The 20,768-nt window shown below is 44.2% G+C and overlaps 2 protein-coding genes across 2 annotated transcripts in view; one reads left to right on the forward strand and one right to left on the reverse strand.

Annotated features, from left to right (window-relative positions):
* The window catches only part of ACAP3 (ArfGAP with coiled-coil, ankyrin repeat and PH domains 3), a 66,263-nt gene extending 65,877 nt beyond the window's left edge, over window positions 1-386 (forward strand). The window contains exon 24 of the mRNA XM_068171363.1: window positions 211-386. Coding sequence (XP_068027464.1) covers window positions 211-358 — 148 coding nt within the window. The 3' untranslated portion in view covers window positions 359-386. The remainder of the gene's footprint in view (window positions 1-210) is intronic.
* Window positions 387-11,891: 11,505 nt separating this feature from the next.
* Window positions 11,892-20,768, reverse strand: part of SCNN1D (sodium channel epithelial 1 subunit delta) — a 21,193-nt gene continuing 12,316 nt past the window's right edge. The window contains 5 exon segments of the mRNA XM_068212782.1: window positions 11,892-12,191; window positions 17,153-17,228; window positions 18,830-18,885; window positions 19,696-19,753; window positions 19,996-20,074. Coding sequence (XP_068068883.1) covers window positions 11,892-12,191; window positions 17,153-17,228; window positions 18,830-18,885; window positions 19,696-19,753; window positions 19,996-20,074 — 569 coding nt within the window.

Genomic DNA, 20,768 nt, shown 5'->3' on the forward strand with positions numbered 1-20,768 from the left:
CCTGGAGACTGGGAAACATTGGGGAATACTGGGAACACTGCCTGGGAACAGGGATATACTGGGAGCACCGGGAACTGCTACCTGGGAAGTACTGGGAATACTGGGAAACGCTGCCTGGGAACTGGGAAATACTGGGAACAGGGGACCAGCGGGAAGTGCCTCCAGCGGGGGCAGGAATAACCAATCCCTCCCCTCCCCGCGGGCCCTTAGGCTGCGCCTGGCGCGGATGAACGAGGAGATGCGGGAGGCAGAGGGGCCCCTGGGCCAGCCCGGCCAGTACCCGGGCAGCAGCCCCACGGAGCTGCAGTACAGGAAATGCATCCAGGAGTTCATCAGCCTCAACATCGACGAGAGTTAGGGACGAACCCCAGGCCGGGCGGGATCCCTGCGCCGCCCCACCCTCGGATATTTGGGATATTCGGTGTTTTCCCTGCTGGTTGTGATGCCTGCACGCCCCGGGGTTGAGCTGCCCGCAGGAGTTGTTTTTTTTTTCCTGTGGGGTTTGAGTTCTCATGCTTGACTACTGGATGGTTGAATTTTCTTTATTTTTTTTTTTTGGGGGGGGTTTTTTGGAGTAGGAGCCTCCCAGGGTGTGACCACGGGTTGTGGCACGTGGGATGGAGCGTGTGTGGGAAGTGTGGGAGGTGAGCTTAGGGGTTAAAAAAACAACAAAAAAAAAAAAAAAAAAAAGGAAAAAGAAATCAAAAAGAGAAGAAAAGGAAAAACCTTCTGTGACCAGGAGAGAGCCATCAACAGCAGGAGCAGACAAAGCTGTCCCTGGAGAGCTGGCTTGGAATTCTGGCAGGGATCGTGGCGTGGAGCCTGCTCTGCCCCGGGAGGACTCCGAGGTGCCCTCCCAGGCTGGTTTTGGGGCAGGGGTGCTCTGGAGGCCCAGCGGGATTGGGATCAGGATCGGGATCGGGATCTCCGGCTCCTCGCCTGTCGCTGCTCTCAGGACTGGACCAGCCACGCTCCCCTCGACTGCTGCCCTGGCTGCTCAAAGCCATCGCTGCCCTGCTTCCATCCCGCAGCATTCCCGGAAGGATTCCCATCCCGCAGCATTCCCGGAAGGATTCCCATCCCACTGGAATTCCCGGAAGGATTCCCATCCTGCTGGATTCCCAGAAGGATTCCCATCCCACTGGAATGCCCAGAAGGATTCCCATCCTGCAGGATTCCTGGAAAGGTTCCAGTCCCACTGGAATTCCCAGAAGCGTTCCAGTCCCACTGGAATTCCTGGAAAAGTTCCAGTCCCACTAGAATTCCCAGAAGCGTTCCAGTCCCACTGGAATTCCTGGAAAAGTTCCAGTCCCACTGGAATTCCCGGAAGAGTTCCAATCCCACTGGAATTCCTGGAAGCAGCAGTGCTGATCCCTGTCACTGGTGATGTGCTCGGGGCAGGGAGGGAAACCAGCTCCAGCTGCTCGGTGCAATTTCACAGAATCCCAGAATCCCATTATCCCAGAATCCAATTATCCCAGATTCTGATTATCCCAGAATACCATTATCTCAGAATCCCAGATCCCATTAGCCCAGAATCCCAGATTCCCATTATGCCAGATTCCCATGATCCCATTATCTCAGAATCCCATTATGCCAATTTCCCAGAATCCCATTGTGCCAGATTCCCATGATCCCATTATCCCAGATCTCATTATCCCATTATCCCACATCCCATTTTCCCATTATCCCCAGGCTGGAAGACCCCTTCAGGACCATCGAGTCCAGCCCCAGCCACACCTCGGCACCACGCCCAATCTCCTGAACCCCCCCGGGATGGGGATTTGCCTTCTCTGGGTTCCCTGCCCCCCGCAGGTTTCACCCCAAATTCCAGTGCCTCCCCCCGAGCAGGGGACAGGAGGTGGCCTTCCCCTGGCTGTCACCATCACCTCCTCCTCGTCACCGCAGCCTCCGTCCTGCTGGTGCTGCTGCCATCGGCTCAGAAGTTTAAAAAAACAGGGTTTGAGGCTAAAAACGCCAGGGTTTAAGGCTAAAAACACCAGGGTTTAAAGCTAAAAATGCCACGGTTTAAGGCTAAAAACGCCAGGGTTTAAAGCTAAAAAAGCCGGAGTTTAAAAGTTTTTAAAGCCAGGGTTTAAAAGCTGGAGTAGCCAGGTTTAAAAGTTAGAACACCGGGATTTAAAGGCTAAAATAGCCTGAGTTTAAAAGTTTTAAAAGCCAGGGTTTAAGAGCTAAAGTAGTCTGTGTTTAAAAGTTTAAAAAGCCAGGGTTTAAAAGTTTAAAGCCAGGGTTGAGCAGTGTCCTGCAGCTCTGGCCCAGCTGGGATGGGGTTGGAAGTTGTGGTTGCTCCTGGCTGCTCCTGGCTCAGCTAGGATGGGGTTAAGTGCTGATCATGCTCCCAAATCCACCCTAAATCCCAGTCCTGCAATCTTGGTCCAGTTAGGATGGGGTTAGGTGCTGATCCTGCTCCTAAATCCACCCTAAATCCCAGTCCTGCAGCCCTGGCCCAGCTGGGATGGGGTTGGGAGCTGATCCTGCTCCTAAATCCACCCTAAATCCCAATCCTGCAGCCCTGGCCCAGCTGGGATGGGGATGGGAGCTGATCCTGCTCCTAAATCCACCCTAAATCCCAATCCTGCAGCCCTGGCCCAGGCTGGGATGGGGTTAGGTGCTGATCCTGCTCCTAAATCCCAGTCCTGCAGCCCTGGCCCAGGCTGGGATGGGGTTAGGTGCTGATCCTGCTCCTAAATCCACCCTAAATCCCAGTCCTGCGGCCCTGGCCCAGGCTGAGATGGGGTTAGGTGCTGATCCTGCTCCTAAATCCACCCTAAATCCCAGTCCTGCAGCCCTGGCCCAGGCTGGGATGGGGTTAGGTGCTGATCCTGCTCCTAAATCCACCCTAAATCCCAGTCCTGCAGCCCTGGCCCAGCTGGGATGGGGTTAGGTGCTGATCCTGCTCCTAAATCCACCCTAAATCCCAATCCTGCAGCCCTGGCCCAGCTGGGATGGGGTTGGGAGCTGATCCTGCTCCTAAATCCACCCTAAATCCCAATCCTGCAGCCCTGGCCCAGCTGGGATGGGGTTAGGTGCTGATCCTGCTCCTAAATCCACCCTAAATCCCAGTCCTGCAGCCCTGGCCCAGCTGGGATGGGGTTAGGTGCTGATCCTGCTCCTAAATCCACCCTAAATCCCAATCCTGCAGCCCTGGCCCAGCTGGGATGGGGTTGGGAGCTGATCCTGCTCCTAAATCCACCCTAAATCCCAATCCTGCAGCCCTGGCCCAGCTGGGATGGGGTTAGGTGCTGATCCTGCTCCTAAATCCCCGTCTCCCTGCAGCCCTGGCCCAGGCTGGGATGGGGTTAGGTGCTGATCCTGCTCCTAAATCCACCCTAAATCCCAGTCCTGCAGCCCTGGCCCAGGCTGGGATGGGGTTAGATGTTGATCCAGCTCCTAAATCCATCCTAAATCCCAATCCTGCAGCCCTGGCCCAGGCTGGGATGGGGATGGGAGCTGATCCTGCTCCTAAATCCCAATCCTGCAGCCCTGGCCCAGCTGGGATGGGGTTAGGTGCTGATCCTGTTCCTAAATCCATCCTAAATCCCAATCCTGCAGCCCTGGCCCAGGCTGGGATGGGGTTAGGAGCTGATCCTGCTCCCAAATCCCCGTCTCCCTGCAGCAGGACCCCCCAGATGATCCCCCTGGCACCCCCAGCCCAGCCCCTGGAGCGCTCCAGGACCCAAATCCCGCTCTGGGCCCAGCCTGGATCTGGGACAGCCCTGCAGGGAATTCCCTCTCCAGCCCCACCCCATTTGTGCCCGGCCCCATCGCTCGGGGCATTTCTTGGTGCTGATTCCACCTGGAGCCGTGGAAATCCTTTCAGGGTCCTTCAGAGCTCTGGAGAGTGGAGGAGAATTTCCACATTTGAGAGAGAAAGAGAATTTTCACGTTTGAGAAAGAGAAATTCTTCACATTTGAGAGCAAAAGAGAATTTTCACATTTGAGAGAGAAAATTTCTTCATATTTGAGAGCAAAAGAGAATTTTCACGTTTGAGAGAGAAGAGAATTTCTTCATATTTGAGAGCAAAAGAGAATTTTCACGTTTGAGAAAGAGAAATTCTTCACATTTGAGAGCAAAAGAGAATTTTCACGTTTGAGAAAGAAAATTTCTTCACATTTGAGAGCAAAAGAATTTTCACATTTGAGAGAGAAGAGAATTTCTTCACATTGAGAGAATTTCTTCGCATTTGGGAATTTATTCACATTTGAGAGTAAAGGAGAATTTTCACATTTGAGAAAGAAAATTTCTTCATATATGAGAGCAAAAAAGAATTTTCACGGTTGAGAAACAGAAATTCTTCACATTTGAGAGAGAAAGAGAATTTTCACATTTGAGAAAGAAAATTTCTTCACATTTGAGAGCAAAAGAGAATTTTCACCATTTGAGAGAAGGAGAATTTTCACATTTGAGAGAGAAAGAGAATTTTCACATTTGACAGCAAAGGAGAATTTCCACATTTGAGAGAGAATTTGTTCACATTTGACAGCAAAGGAGAATTTCCACATTTGAGAGAGAATTTGTTCACGTTTGACAGCAAAGGAGAATTTCCACATTTGAGAGAGAATTTGTTCACGTTTGACAGCAAAGGAGAATTTCCACATTTGAGAGAGAATTTGTTCACATTTGACAGCAAAGGAGAATTTCCTCACTCTCAAGAGCGAAGGAGAACTTTCACCATTTTTCACCACTTCTCAATTTTCCCCAGGAGAACTTCACGCTCCTGCTCTGCTCGTGGATTTCAGCACGGTCATAATTTGATTTTTTTTTTAAACCTGTACAGCAACTTCAAACCGGTTTTCAAACCCCTCCCTGCTTTTCCCGGCTTTTTTAGGAGTTACAAACCCGACCGATCCTTCTGAGAAGCGAGGAAAACCGCGGCTTCCGCTTTTTGGGTCGTTTTATTTCACTTTTTTCTGGGAATTCTGGCCAGGAATCCTGGCCAGGCTGCACCCTGGAAGCTCAGACTCACTGCTGAAGTACATGAAGTTGGAAAAAAAAAAAAATAATGTAAATATCGATGCAAAAAGCAGCGTCTTGCCAGACAATGGATTTATTTAACATGTATTGGTACTTTAAATATTTAGAGTCAATGTATAAAAAGCAACTTGGTGCACTTTTCCTACCTGACAGTATTTTGGGGGGGTTTTATGTTCTTTTGTTATGGGTTTTGTGCTGTCTTTTTTAATCCGTGGAATTGTTAAGTATTTAATTTATTCTTATTATTGATGTGCCCAGAGGACTAGTGCAATTTTTATTCAATACAGTTGGTCTGTATTTAATGTCAGGATTTTCTCCCCCGTAGCGTTTTTAGGGAATATTTTTCCAAATTTGCCTTTTTTCTTTCCCTTTTTCCCCCCCTCTTTTCCCCTTTTGTGTTCCCATCACAGCTCCGGAGGCACCCAAAGCCTCAAATTTGAGATAAACCCCAACACCCTGAACCCCCAAACCAGAAATTTCTCCAGGAAAAACACGTGAAGGATGCACTTCTCCCTATTTCCTGTGTTCCTTGGATTTTTTATTTCTCCTTGGGGGGGTTCCTGGATGGGGGTGGGCTCCAAATGTCGGAGGGGAGGGGGGGGAAGGCGCGCACAAAATTCAATTTCAGTTTTCAGAAATTCAATTTCAGTTTTCAGAAATTCAATTTCAGTTTTCAAAAATTCAATTTCAGTTTTCAAAAATTCAACTTCAGTTTTCAGAAATTCAATTTCAGTTTTCAGAAATTCAACTTCAGTTTTCAGAAATTCAACTTCAGTTTTCAGAAATTCAATTTCAGTTTTCAAAAATTCAATTTCAGTTTTCAGAAATTCAATTTCAGTTTTCAAAAATTCAATTTCAGTTTTCAGAAATTCAATTTCAGTTTTCAGAAATTCAACTTCAGTTTTCAGAAATTCAATTTCAGTTTTCAAAAATTCAATTTCAGTTTTCAGAAATTCAATTTCAGTTTTCAAAAATTCAATTTCAGTTTTCAGAAATTCAATTTCAGTTTTCAAAAATTCAATTTCAGTTTTCAAAAATTCAATTTCAGTTTTCAGAAATTCAATTTCAGTTTTCAAAAATTCAATTTCAGTTTTCAAAAATTCAATTTCAGTTTTCAAAAATTCAATTTCAGTTTTCAGAAATTCAATTTCAGTTTTCAGAAATTCAATTTCAGTTTTCAAAAATTCAATTTCAGTTTTCAGAAATTCAATTTCAGTTTTCAAAAATTCAATTTCAGTTTTCAAAAATTCAATTTCAGTTTTCAGAAATTCAATTTCAGTTTTCAGAAATTCAATTTCAGTTTTTAAAAATTCAATTTCAGTTTTCTGAAATTCAACTTCAGTTTTCATAATGCACCTCCAGGCTCTGAGGGAGGTGATAAAAATGAACATTTTATTGTTTTTCCTGCCTGGAACGCAGCTGGGTTTGTGCTGTACCATCCTGGTTGGAATTTTTCATGGCCTAAATTTTTTTTTTCTGTTTTTTTTTTTTTGGGTTTTTTTGGGTTTTTTTTTTTTTTCCCATTCTCTCCTTTTATTTTTCCAGAGTGTTTTCTCTGGGATTTAACCACATTTAACAGGAGGAACTGAACAGCGAAGTCCCCTCAGGCACCAGGATCCTCCATCCTTGGGATTTTTTGGGATCTGGGGGAATTTTTCTCTCCCTGCCCTCGTTTTTATTTGACCCAAAAGTGCCTGGACTTGGATCCAGTCTGGGTTTGGATCTCCAGGCTCTGATTCCAGCTGGAATTCTCAATATTCCAGGGTTCCTTCAGGTTATTCCAGCCTGAGCTGGGAAATTTCTTGGATTATTTTAAAGGAAAAAAAAATTAAAAAAAAAAAAAAGTGGGATTGGAAGATTTGATGCCTTTAACAAAAAATCAGGTGTGAGAAGCTGAGCTGTGCCGGGCATCACATGGAATTATTCATTGGAAAATACCTCTGAGATCATCAAATGAATTCATTAATCACCGTTATTAATCATCTTGCAGCTTCCAGGAGAGAACTTGAAGGGAGGATTTGGGGATTGAGAGATCAGGAAGGTAAAATCAGGAGCAGGAACAGCAGAAATGCTGGGATTTATGCAAGGAAAGCCCGGGAGCTGCTGAAGGAATGCACGGAATTCCTGCCGTGGGTGGGAAAATGGAATTTCTGAGTTCCTCGATTCCTGGGTTGGGTTTTGGAGTTTTTTACCAAATGCTGGTTTGAATTTTTGTGTTTCTCACCAATTCCTGGTTCCTCACCAATTCCTGGTTTGAGTTTTGGAATTTCCCAGCAATTCCTGGTTTGAGTTTTGGAGTTTTGTACCAATTCCTGGTTTGAATTTTTGAGTTCCTCACCAATTCCTGGTTTGATTTGAGTTTGTCACCAATTCCTGGTTTGAGTTTTGGAGTTCCTCACCAATTTCTGGTCTGAGTTCAGGAATTTCCCAGCAATTCCTGGTTTGAGTTTTGGAATTTCCCAGCAATTCCTGGTTTGAGTTTTGGAGTTTTGTACCAATTCCTGGTTTGAATTTTGGAGTTCCTCACCAATTCCTGGTTTGAGTTTTGGAATTTCCCAGCAATTCCTGGTTTGAGTTTTTGAGTTCCTCACCAATTTCTGGTTTGAGTTTTTGAGTTTTTTACCAATTCCTGGTTTGAGTTTTTGAGTTCCTCACCAATTTCTGGTTTGAGTTTTTGAGTTTTTTACCAATTCCTGGTTTGAGTTTTGGAGTTTTTTACCAATTCCTGGTTTGAGTTTTGGAGTTCCTCCCCAGTTCCTGGTGCTGCCCTGCCCACGTGTCCCTCTCAAAGCCAGAAGGGGCCAGGAGGTGACACCGAGGAGGACTGGGGACAGGGCTGGGGACACTCTGGAGACTCCAGGAGGGGTGGCAATGTCCCGTGCTCCCCCGGGAACAGAATTCCTGGGAATTCCAGGAGCGGTTTGGGAATTCCCCAGAAGTTCTGGGCCTGGAATTCCCACTGGGAATGCAGCTGGGGGGGAGGGGACACCAGGAGGGGACACCTGGGTGGGACCTTGGGGTGGGGTGGAGATGCTGCTGTCCCCAGAGGTGGCACCTGGGGACACCTGGGCTGGGGCTGCCACGGCTTCGTGTCCCAACAGCAGGGACAGGGATGGGGACAGGGCCTGGGGCCACCACGGGGACAGGGACAGAGCCTTTGGCCAGGCCAGAGATCCTGTTTGGCCAGCTCAGAGGGGTTTTGGGCCATCTCAGAGGGGTTTTGGGCCATCTCAGAGGGGTTTTGGCAATCTCAGAGGGGTTTTGGGCCGTCTCAGAGGGGTTTTGGGCCATCTCAGAGGGGTTTGGGCCATCTCAGAGGGGTTTTGGCAATCTCAGAGGGGTTTGGGCCATCTCAGAGGATTTTGGGCCATCTCAGAGGTGTTTTTAGCAATCTCAGGTGGGTTTTGGCCACCTCAGGCATTTTTTGGCCATCTCAGAATGTTTGGGGCCATCTCAGAGGGGGTTTTGGCCATCTCAGAGGGGATTTCGCAATCTCAGAGGGGTTTTGGCCACCTCTGACATTTTTTGGCCATCTCAGAGGGCTTTGGGCCATCTCAGATGGGTTTGGGCCAGCTCAGACATTTTTTGGCCATCTCAGAGGGCTTTGGGCCATCTCAGAGTTTTTTGTCATCTCAGAGGGTTTTGGCCATCTCACAGGGTTTGGGGCAATCTCAGAGCAGTTTTGGCCACCTCAGACATTTTTTGGCCACCTCAGACATTTTTTGGCCATCTCAGAATGTTTGGGGCCATCTCAGAGGGGTTTTGGCCATCTCAGAGAGTTTTTGGCCAGCTCAGATGTTTTTTGGCCATCTCAGAGCAGTTTTGGCCGTCTCAAAAGTGGTTTTGCTATCTCAGATGGGTTTTGGCCATCTCCGAGGGTTTGGGGCAATCTCAGAGGGGTTTTGGGCCATCTCAGAGGGGTTTTGGGCCATCTCAGAGAGTTTTTGGCCAGCTCAGATGTTTTTTGGCCATCTCAGAGCAGTTTTGGCCGTCTCAAAGTGGTTTTGCTATCTCAGATGGGTTTTGGCCATCTCCGAGGGTTTGGGGCAATCTCAGAGGGGTTTTGGGCCATCTCAGAGGGGTTTTGGGCCATCTCAGAGAGTTTTTGGCCAGCTCAGATGTTTTTTGGCCATCTCAGAGCAGTTTTGGCCGTCTCAAAGTGGTTTTGCTATCTCAGATGGGTTTTGGCCGTCTCCGAGGGTTTGGGGCCACCCCAGAGGGTTTTTGGCCAGCCCGAGGCTCTCCCCTCGCTGTAAATAAAATGAAACTCCCAGCCCTGCTGTCTTTGGCCCGGGATTTTTTAACCCTTTCCCCTCAGGCCGTGCTCCCTGCACCTCTGGAATGCCGGTGTTCTCTCCGGGATCAGCTCTGTACGAGCCCGGAGCTCGCTCTCGTGCTCGCTGCCTTTTCCCCTCTCCCTTCTCTGGTCTCTTCAAGCACTCTGAATAAAAATCTGGATTAAAAACTCCTTCCCTGCTCCTTCTCATCTTGCTTTCTTGCTGGATTAACCAAAATCTGCATTTTTTAAACTCCTTTTCCATCTCCAGGCCGAGCTGTGGGACATAAAAGTCTGGTTTTTTACCAAAAAAATAGATTTATTTAATTTTTAATTTAATTTTTTCGCTGGTGTTTCTGCGACTCGCTGCTGCTGCTGGGTTCATCACCAGGTAAAAATGGAAAAAATTCCCCCAGAAATGTGAAATCAGGGCGCAGAAATTAATGGATTAATTTAATTAAATAATGAAATTAGTGAATTAATGGCATTAATTACCCCCAGAACTGCAGGACAATTTCCCTGCTCAGGAAATTCTGTCCTGAAAAATTTGGGCTGAAATTTGGGTTTTTTCCTGCTCTGAAAAATCAGATTTTACCCGAGCCTGGATTGATCCCCTGGGTGACCCTAAATCAGAATTTGGGGAGAAATTATTTCAGAAATTATTTCAGTTCAGGATATTTCCCTGCCTCTGAGCCGGGGAATTTCTTGGAGGATTTTAAAGGGGAAAAAAAAAAGTGGGATTGGAAGAAATAGTAATAATAATAAAAATAATAATAATAATAATAAATAATAATAAATTAGATTTTTATTTGGGAAATTATAACAAAAATCAGGTGTGACAAGCTGAGCTTCAAATGCAATTATTCATTGGAAAAAAATGGAATTTAAGTGGAATTATTAATTGGAAAAAAGGAATTTAAATGAATTATTAATTGGGAAAATAGGAATTTAAATGGAATAAATTAATTGGAAAAAATGGAATTCAAATGGAATTATTCATTGGAAGAAAATGAATTTAAATGGAATAAATTAATTGGAAAAGACCAGCCAGGATGATTTGCCCAACAGAAATTAACAGAAATTAAGAGAAATATTAACACGAACTAACAGGAATTATCAGAAACTAACAGGAACTAACAGAAATTAACAAAAATTAACAGAAATATTAACAGAAATTTACAGAAATTTACAGGTATTTACAGAAATATTAACAAAAATTAACAGAAATTTACGGAAATTAACAATAATTAACAGAAATATTAACAAATTTACAGAAATTTACAGAAATTAACAGAAATATTAACAGAAATTAACAGAAATTAACAGAAACCAGTATTATCTCATTCTCACGGGGCTGCAGTAAAAGCGCAGCGTTCCCCAGGGATCCGCGGCTTTTTCTGGGACCCAAAGAATTCCCAATCCCGGTTTTTCCCTCTTTATTCTCTCCGGAGGAGTCCGGGAAATTCCTGGGAAATCCAAAAGCGGCGGAAATCCTGAGCCCGGCCCGGAGCAGCAGGAATTGCAGAGGGAATGGCTGGGAATTCCAGAGGGGGTTGGGAATTCCAGGAAATTTTTGGGAATTCAGGAGGTTTTTGGGAATTCCAGGAGGTTTTTGGGAATTTCAGGAGTTCTTTGGGAATTCCAGAGGGAAGAAGGGTTTGGGAATTCCAGGTGGGATCAGACCCAAGAAGGGTTTGGGAATTCCAGGAAGTTTTTGGGAATTCCAGGACTTTTTTGGGAATTCCAGGTGGGATCAGACCCGAGAAGGGTTTGGGAATTCCAGGAGTTTTTTGGGAATTCCAGGTGGGATCAGACTCGAGAAGAGTTTGGGAATTCCAGGAAGTTTTTGGGAATTCAGGAGGGGTTTGGGAATTCCAGGAGTTTTTTGGGAATTCCAGGTGGGATCAGACCCGAGAAGGGTTTGGGAATTCCAGGAGGTTTTTGGGAATTCCAGGTGGGATCAGAGGGCAGGGTGGATTGGGAATTCCAGGAGGTTTTTGGGAATTCCAGGTGGGATCAGAGGGCAGGGTGGATCGGGAATTCCAGGAGATTTTTGGGAATGCAGGAGGGGTTTGGGAATTCAGGAATTTTTTGGGAATTCAGGACTCAGGAGGGGTTTGGGAATTCCAGCTGGGATCAGAGCCCAGGTAAATTCCAAGCACTGCCACGCTCAGGAAGCTCCCAGGTGGGGATCCAGGACATCCCTGGCACCTTTCCCACAGAATTCAGGGAATTCCAGGAGAATTCCAAGCATTGCCACCCTCAGCCGGGGATCCAGGACATCCCTGTCACCCTTCCCCCAGAATTTGGGAATTCCAAACCTCTCCATCCCCCTCAGCTGTGGATCCAGGACATCCCTGTCACCCTTCCCCCAGAATTTGGGAATTCCAAGTATTTCCATGTCCAGCTGTGGATCCAGGACATCCCTGTCACCCTTCCCCCAGAATTTGGGAATTCCACTCCTCTCAGCCCCCTCAGCTGTGGATCCAGGACATCCCTGTCACCCTTCCCCCAGAATTTGGGAATTCCAAGTATTTCCATGTCCAGCTGTGGATCCAGGACATCCCTGTCACCCTTCCCCCAGAATTTGGGAATTCCACTCCTCCCCTCCCCAGCTCCTCAGGGCTGTCCCAAATCCCGCTCCTGCCTGTTCCCACCCCGCAGCTGCCCCGACCCCAAACCCGGGGCTCCCTCCTGGCCCTCCCCGCGCTCCTCCCGCAATTCCCGGGAATTCCCCGGGGCCAGGCTGACATTTGGGATGGGGCCGGGGCTCCTCCCGGCCCGGAACCTCTGGAAGCAGAAGAGCAGGGACAGGACCAGCGTGTCCAGGAGCAGCTCCAGCATCTCCACCACCGAGAGCACCGAGGAGCCGAACCACAGGCTCCACTGGCTGCCCATGCTGGAGAGCAGCAGGTTCTCCTGCAAAAAACCCCAAAAACGGAAAGGTTTGCCATTTTATTTTCCTTTTTCGTGTTTTTTCTATTCCTCACATCCAGATTTGGAGCCTGTTGGGTCAGTAACTCATTTTTCCTTAAATAAAAACCCCAAAACCAATCCCAAAGCTCCAAAGAGTTCTCCTACTCCAGCAGGTTCTCCTGCAAAAAACCCCAAAAACGGAAAGGTTTGGCATTTTATTTTCCTTTTTTTTGTGTTTTTTCTATTCCTCACATCCAGATTTGGAGCCTGTTGGGTCAGTAACTCATTTTTCCTTAAATAAAAACCCCAAAACCAATCCCAAAGCTCCAAAGAGTTCTCCTACTCCAGCAGGTTCTCCTGCAAAAAACCCCAAAAACGGAAAGGTTTGGCATTTTATTTTCCTTTTTTTTGTGTTTTTTCTATTCCTCACATCCAGATTTGGAGCCTGTTGGGTCAGTAACTCATTTTTCCTTAAATAAAAACCCCAAAACCAATCCCAAAGCTCCAAAGAGTTCTACTCCAGCAGGTTCTCCTGCAAAAAACCCCAAAAACGGAAAGGTTTGCCATTTTATTTTCCTTTTTTTTGTGTTTTTTCTATTCCTCACATCCAGATTTGGAGCCTGTTGGGTCAGTAACTCATTTTTCCTTAAATAAAAACCCCAAAACCAATCCCAAAGCTCCAAAGAGTTCTCCTACTCCAGCAGGTTCTCCTGCAAAAAACCCCAAAAACGGAAAGGTTTGCCATTTTATTTTCCTTTTTCGCGTTTTTTCTATTCCTCACATCCAGATTTGGAGCCTGTTGGGTCAGTAACTCATTTTTCCTTAAATAAAAACCCCAAAACCAATCCCAAAGCTCCAAAGAGTTCTACTCCAGCAGGTTCTCCTGCAAAAAACCCCAAAAACGGAAAGGTTTGGCACTTTATTTTCCTTTTTTTGGTGTTTTTTCTATTCCTCACATCCAGATTTGGAGCCTGTTGGGTCAGTAACTCATTTTTCCCTAAATAAAAACCCCAAAACCAATCCCAAAGCTCCAAAGAGTTCTCCTACTCCAGCAGGTTCTCCTGCAAAAAACCCCAAAAACGGAAAGGTTTGGCACTTTATTTTCCTCTTTTTTGGTGTTTTTTCTATTCCTCACATCCAGATTTGGAGCCTGTTGGGTCAGTAACTCATTTTTCCCTAAATAAAAACCCCAAAACCAATCCCAAAGCTCCAAAGAGTTCTCCTACTCCAGCAGGTTCTCCTGCAAAAAACCCCAAAAACGGAAAGGTTTGCCATTTTATTTTCCTTTTTTTTTTGTGTTTTTTCTATTCCTCACATCCAGATTTGGAGCCTGTTGGGTCAGTAACTCATTTTTCCTTAAATAAAAACCCCAAAACCAATCCCAAAGCTCCAAAGAGTTCTCCTACTCCAGCAGGTTCTCCTGCAAAAAACCCCAAAAACGGAAAGGTTTGGGGGTTTATTTTCCTTTTTTTGTGTTTTTTCTATTCCTCACACCCAGATTTGGAGCATATAGGATCAGTGGTTCAATTTCCCAATAATTTTCCCTAAATAAAAACCCCAAAACCAATCCCAAAACTGTTCCCAAAAAAGGTCAGGGTTTGGGGTTTTATTTTCCTTTTTTATGTTTTTTCTGTTCCTCAGTCCCAGATTTGGTGCACATAGGATCAGTGTTTCAATTTCCCAATAATATTTCCTAAAAAAAACCCCAAACCAATCCCAAAACTGACCTCAAAAAGCGTCAGGGTTTGGGGTTTTATTTTCCTTTTTTATGTTTTTTCTGTTCCTCAGTCCCAGATTTGGAGCCTATGGGATCAGTGGTTCAATTTCCCAATAATTTTCCCAAAAAAAACCCCAAAACCAATCCCAAAGCTCCAGGCAGCAGGTTCTCCTGCAGAAAAAAAACCCCAAAACAGTCAGGGTTTGGGGTTTTATTTTGCTTTTTCATGTTTTTTTCGTTCCTCACACCCAGATTTGGAGTCTGTTGGGTCAGTAACTCATTTTTCCCTAAAAGAACCCCAAACAAATCCCAAAACTGACCTCAAAAAGCATCAGGGTTTGGGGTTTATTTTGCTTTTTTATGTTTTTTCCGTTCCTCAGTCCCAGATTTGGTGCATATAGGATCAGTAACTCATTTTTCCCTAAAAAAACCCCAAACAAATCCCAAAACTGACCCCAAAACAGTCAGGTTTGGGGTTTTATTTTGCTTTTTAATGTTTTTTTTCGTTTCTCACACCCAGATTTGGAGTCTGTTGGGTCAGTAACTCATTTTTCCCTAAAAAAAACCCCAAAAAAATCCCAAAACTGACCCCAAAACAGTCAGGTTTGGGGTTTTATTTTGCTTTTTCATGTTTTTTCCGTTCCTCACACCCAGATCTGGAGTCTGTTGGGTCAGTAACTCATTTTTCCCTAAAAAAAACCCCAAACAAATCCCAAAACTGACCCCAAAACAGTCAGGGTTTGGGGTTTTATTTTGCTTTTTAATGTTTTTTTCGTTCCTCACGCCCAGATTTGGAGCCTGTTGGGTCAGTAACTCATTTTTCCCTAAAAAAACCCCAAAAAAATCCCAAAACTGACCCCAAAACAGTCAGGGTTTGGGGTTTATTTTGCTTTTTTATGTTTTTTCTGTTCCTCAGTCCCAGATTTGGAGCCTGTTGGGTCAGTAACTCATTTTTCCCTAAAAAATCCCCAAACAAATCCCAAAACTGACCCCAAAAAGCGTCAGGGTTTGGGGTTTATTTTGCTTTTTTATGTTTTTTCCGTTCCTCAGTCCCAGATTTGGTGCATATAGGATCAGTAACTCATTTTTCCCTAAAAAAACCCCAAACAAATCCCAAAACTGACCCCAAAACAGTCAGGTTTGGGGTTTTATTTTGCTTTTTTATGTTTTTTTCGTTCCTCACACCCAGATTTGGAGTCTGTCGGGTCAGTAACTCATTTTTCCCTAAAAAAACCCCAAACAAATCCCAAAACTGACCCCAAAACAGTCAGGTTTGGGGTTTTATTTTGCTTTTTTATGTTTTTTCCGTTCCTCACACCCAGATTTGGAGTCTGTTGGATCAATAACTCATTTTTCCCTAAAAAAACCCCAAACAAATCCCAAAACTGACCCCAAAACAGTCAGGGTTTGGGGTTTTATTTTGCTTTTTCATGTTTTTTCCGTTCCTCACACCTAGATTTGGAGCCAGTTGGGTCAGTAACTCATTTTTCCCTAAAAAAAACCCCAAAACCGATCCCAAAACTGACCCCAAAACAGTCAGGGTTTGGGGTTTTATTTTGCTTTTTCATGTTTTTTCTGTTCCTTACACCCAGATTTGGAGCCAGTTGGGTCAGTAACTCATTTTTCCCTAAAAAAAACCCCAAAACCGATCCCAAAATCTCCTGCAAGAAACCCCAAAGCGCTCAGCCAGGGGCAGGGTTTGGGGTTTTATTTTGGGATCTGTGGTTCAATTTCCCCAAATTTTCCATTTTTTGCCAAACTCTGGATGCAGGAGCCAGGGATGGGCAGGGGGAACGGTGTTATTAAAAAAAATAATATTTGTATATAATATAAAATAAATAATTTACTTATAGTAATATTATCATAGTATTAATTAATATTATCAACTAAATAAATATATTTATAAAGAATAGAAAAAAAATTACTTAAAGTAATATTATCATAATATTAATCAATATTATCAACTAAATAAATATATTTGTATATAATATAAAATAAATAATTTACTTACAGTAATGTTATCATTGTATTAATATTATCAACTAAATATATTTATAGAGAATAGAAAAATAATTTACTTAAAGTAATATTATCTTATTATTAATTAATATTACCAACTAAATAAATATATTTGTATATAATAGAAAATAAATAATTTACTTACTGTGATATTATCATAGTATTAATTAACATTATCAAATAAATAAATATATTTGTATATAATAGAAAAAAAATAGAATTATAAAAATATAGTATTTTAGATTGTATATGTAATTAATTCAAATATAAGAATATAATATTTTAGATTGTGTATATAATTAATTCAGATATATAATAATAATAACAATAATATATAATCATTTCAGATATATTATAACAATATAATATATATAATATATATAATTCAGATATACTATAGCAATATAATATATATTATATATCTAATTCAGATACAATATAATTATAACAATATTTAAATAATTTTAATGTTTTAATAATATTAATAATTATTTACATTATTAATTATTAATTATTAATTAGAATAATAATATCTGTAATATTAATTATTTAATAATTTAAAATTAATAACTATAATAATATTTTGATGATTTTAATATTTTAATAATTTTGGATTATATATAATTAAGATACAATATATTATAACAGTAATAATTATATATATATAATTATTATTATATATTAATTATTAATATATAATTATTAATATATAATTATTATAATATATTAATTATTATAATTAATATATAATTAATTGATAATTAATAATTAATAATTAATTATAATTAATATATAATAATTAATTATTATAATTTTAATAATTTTGGATTATATATAATTAAGATACAATATATTATAACAGTAATAATTATATATATATAATTATTATTATATATATTAATTATTAATATATAATTATTAATATATAATAATTATTATTATATATTAATTATTATATAATTAATTCAGACACTATATATATATATATATATTAAAAATAGTAATAATTATATATATAATATATATAATTAAATAAGATATAATATGTTTTAATAACAGAATCTTTTCTGTTCTAGAGGAGCTCTCAATTAATTTCTGCTAACGAATGCCAATGGCAGGACGGAGCCGCTGCGCTCTCACGTCCCAGCGGAGCCGTGTCTGAAGCGGGTGAGCCCCCCACCCCGGGGTGCCCGGGCGGCGCGCGCGGGCGATTGCTCAGGGCACCTACGGAGAGCAGCGGCGCCTCGTGCACGGCCTGCGAGCTCAGCTGCCGGTAGAAGATGGTGACCTTGGCGACGTCCGTCCTGCGGGGACACGCACCGCTGGCACCGCCGCGCAGCCCCCGGGCACCGGGACCGTCCCACCGGGCACTGGGGCATTCCCAGTGGGCACTGGGGCATTCCCACTGGGCACTGGGGTATTCCCAGTGGGCACCAGGACAGTCCCAGTGGGCACTGGGGCATTCCCAGTTGGCACTGGGGCATTCCCAGTGGGCACCGGGACAGTCCCAGTTGGCACTGGGGCATTCCCAGTTGGCACTGGGGCATTCCCAGTGGGCACCAGGACAGTCCCAGTTGGCACTGGGGCATTCCTACCGGGCACCGGGACAGTCCCAGTTGGCACTGGGGTATTCCCACTGGGCACCGGGACAGTCCCACTGGGCACCGGGGCATTCCCAGTTGGCACTGGGGCATTCCCACCAGGGACCGGGACAGTCCCACTGGGCACTGGGATAGTCCCACTGGGCACTGGGGCATTCCCAGTGGGCACCAGGACAGTCCCAGTTGGCACTGGGGTATTCCCACTGGGCACCGGGACAGTCCCACTGGGCACCGGGGCATTCCCAGTTGGCACTGGGGCATTCCCACCAGGGACCGGGACAGTCCCACTGGGCACTGGGGCATTCCCACTGGGCACCAGGACAGTCCCACTGGGCACTGGGTATTCCCAGTGGGCACCAGGACAGTCCCAGTTGGCACTGGGGCATTCCCACTGGGCACCGGGACAGTCCCACCGGGCAGCGGTACAGTCCTGGTGGGCACTGGGGCATTCCCACCGGGGACTGGAGCATTCCCAGTTGGCACCGGGACATCCCGGTGGGCACCGCTGGGCATCCCAGTGGGCACCAGGACAGTCCCAGTGGGCACTGGGGCATTCCCAGTTGGCACTGGGCCATTCCCGGTGTACACCGGGACATTCCCTGTGGGCACTGGGGACATTCCCACTTGAGACACGGGCACATTCCCAGCTGGGACTGGGGCACATTTTTTTGGGGACTTAGTGGAGATTTACTGGGAATTTATTGGGATTTATTGGGACTCTATTGGGGGTTTTGGGGGGTTTTTTGGGGTTTTTTTTGGGATGATCACAGTTTTTTCATTGCCGTCCCTCCCCCAGCCCAGACCCCATGGATCAGGATGAACCCACGGATCGGGATGACCCCATGGATGGGGAATATTCCAGGACTTCCTGTTGCCCTCCCCTCCCCATCCCAGATCCCATGGATGGGAATGACCCCATGGATTGGGATGACCCCACGGATCGGGATGGCCCCACAGATCGGGATGGCCCCACGGATTGGGATGGCCCCACGGATTGGGATAGCCCCAGGGATCAGGATGACCCCATAGATCGGGATAGCCCCACGGATCGGGATGACCCCATAGATCGGGATGGCCCCACGGATTGGGATGACCCCACGGATCGGGATGACCCCACGGATTGGGATGACCCCATGGATCGGGATGACCCCATGGATCGGGATGGCCCCACGGATCGGGATGACCCCACGGATCGGGATGACCCCATGGATCGGGATGACCCCACAGATCGGGATGACCCCACGGATCAGGATGACCCCATGGATCGGGATGGCCCCACGGATCGGGAACATCCCAGGATTTACCTGCTGCTGCTGGAGTTGTAGCCGTTCTGGTGCTGCAGAGCCTGGCGCACCCAGTCCTGCCATGGGAATGTTGGCATTGGAATGTTGTTAATGGAATGTTGGCATTGGAATATTGACATTGGAATACTGGCATTAGAATGTTGGCATTGGAATGTTTGTTATTGGAATGTTGGCATTGGAATACTGGCATTGGAATGTTGGCATTGGAATATTTGTTATTGGAATACTGGCATTGGAATGTTGGCATTGGAATGTTTGTTATTGGAATACTGGCATTGGAATGTTGGCATTGGAATATTTGTTATTGGAATACTGGCATTGGAATACTGGCATTGGAATATTTGTTACCAGAATGTTGGCATTGGAATGTTGCCATTGGAATGTTGTTAATGGGATATCGTTAATGGAATGTTGGCATTGGAATGTTGTTAATGGAATATTGGCGTTGGAATGCTGGCATTGGAATGTTGTTAATGGGATATTGTTAATGGAATGTTGGCATTGGAATGTTGCCATTGGAATGTTGGCATTGGAATATTTATTAATGGAATACTGGCACTGGAATGTTGGCATTGGAATATTTGTTATTGGAATGTTGGCATTGGAATGTTAATGGGATATTGTTATTGGAATGTTTCCAGTGGAATATTTGTTATTGGAATATTCATGACTGGAATATTTGTTATTGAAATATTCATTACTGCAATTTTTGTATTGGAATATTCATTATTGGAGTATTTGTTATTGGAATATTCAGGACTGGAATGTTTCTATTGGAATATTCATGACTGGAATATTCATTATTGGAATGTTAATTAATGGAATATTCATTACTGGAATGTTCCTGACTGGAATTTTTGCCCTACCTGGGATTTCTCCGAGGGCCACTTGGCTGTGCCAGCTGAGACCTTGTACAGGGATTCCCTGGGGAGAGAAAACCGGGAATGCTGAAAAACATGGGAATTCACTTTTTTAAAACTATATCTAATTTTGATTACATTAAATTTCAATTAAATTTAACTTCAATTTCAATTCAAATTTAAAAAGATGGGAGCATTAAATTGAAATTTAATTTTAACTTACGTTCAAGTTAAACTCAATCTAATTTAGATTGAATTCCAATTAGAAGAGGTTCAAATCCAAATTAAATTGGGATTTTGGCTCACCTGCAGGGCTTGGGGCAGTGCTGGAAACAATCCAGGCGGTGACTCCGGAGCCGCCAGTAGAGCTGGTAAAAGCAGTGCCCTGGAAAACGGGGTGGAAGCAAGGATTGGGAATTCCCAGGAATTCCCGGGAATTCCCACTGCCTCTGGAATTCTCCCGAAGGAAAAGAAGCGGAATTAAATCCTAAAATCCCCGGGTTTGGGGTTGGGAGGGATCTGAAAGGTGATTCCCACGTCGTGGCCAGTGACCTGTAAAGCCAGGAATGCCCGGATTCCAGGGAATTCCCAGGGATTTACTTCCATGGAAATCCCAGGGATTTTTTCACAGATATTCAGGAAATCCCGGGGATTTATTTCCATGGAAATAAATTATTATTATTATTTTAATTATTAATATTATTTTAATTATTAATATTATTTTCCCCCGCTGCCTCACCCCAGGCGGGCTGGCGGCTGTAGTCGCTATTCCCAGGCAATCCCAGGGATTGTTCCCCAGGATCCAGTGAATTCCTGGGATTTATTTTGATTATTAATATTATTTTAATTATTAATATTATTTTCCCCCAGTGCCTCACCCCAGGTGGGCTGGCGGCTGTAGTCACTATTCCCAGGCAATCCCAGGGATTGTACCCCAGGATCCAGTGAATTCCTGGGATTTATTTTGATTATTATTATTATTATTTTAATTATTAATATTATTTTCCCCTGCTGCCTCACCCCAGGCGGGCTGGCGGCTGTAGTCGCTATTCCCAGGCAATCCCAGGATTGTTTCCCAG

Source organism: Anomalospiza imberbis, chromosome 23, assembly GCF_031753505.1.
Source record: "Anomalospiza imberbis isolate Cuckoo-Finch-1a 21T00152 chromosome 23, ASM3175350v1, whole genome shotgun sequence".
NCBI classification, from domain to species: domain Eukaryota; kingdom Metazoa; phylum Chordata; class Aves; order Passeriformes; family Viduidae; genus Anomalospiza; species Anomalospiza imberbis.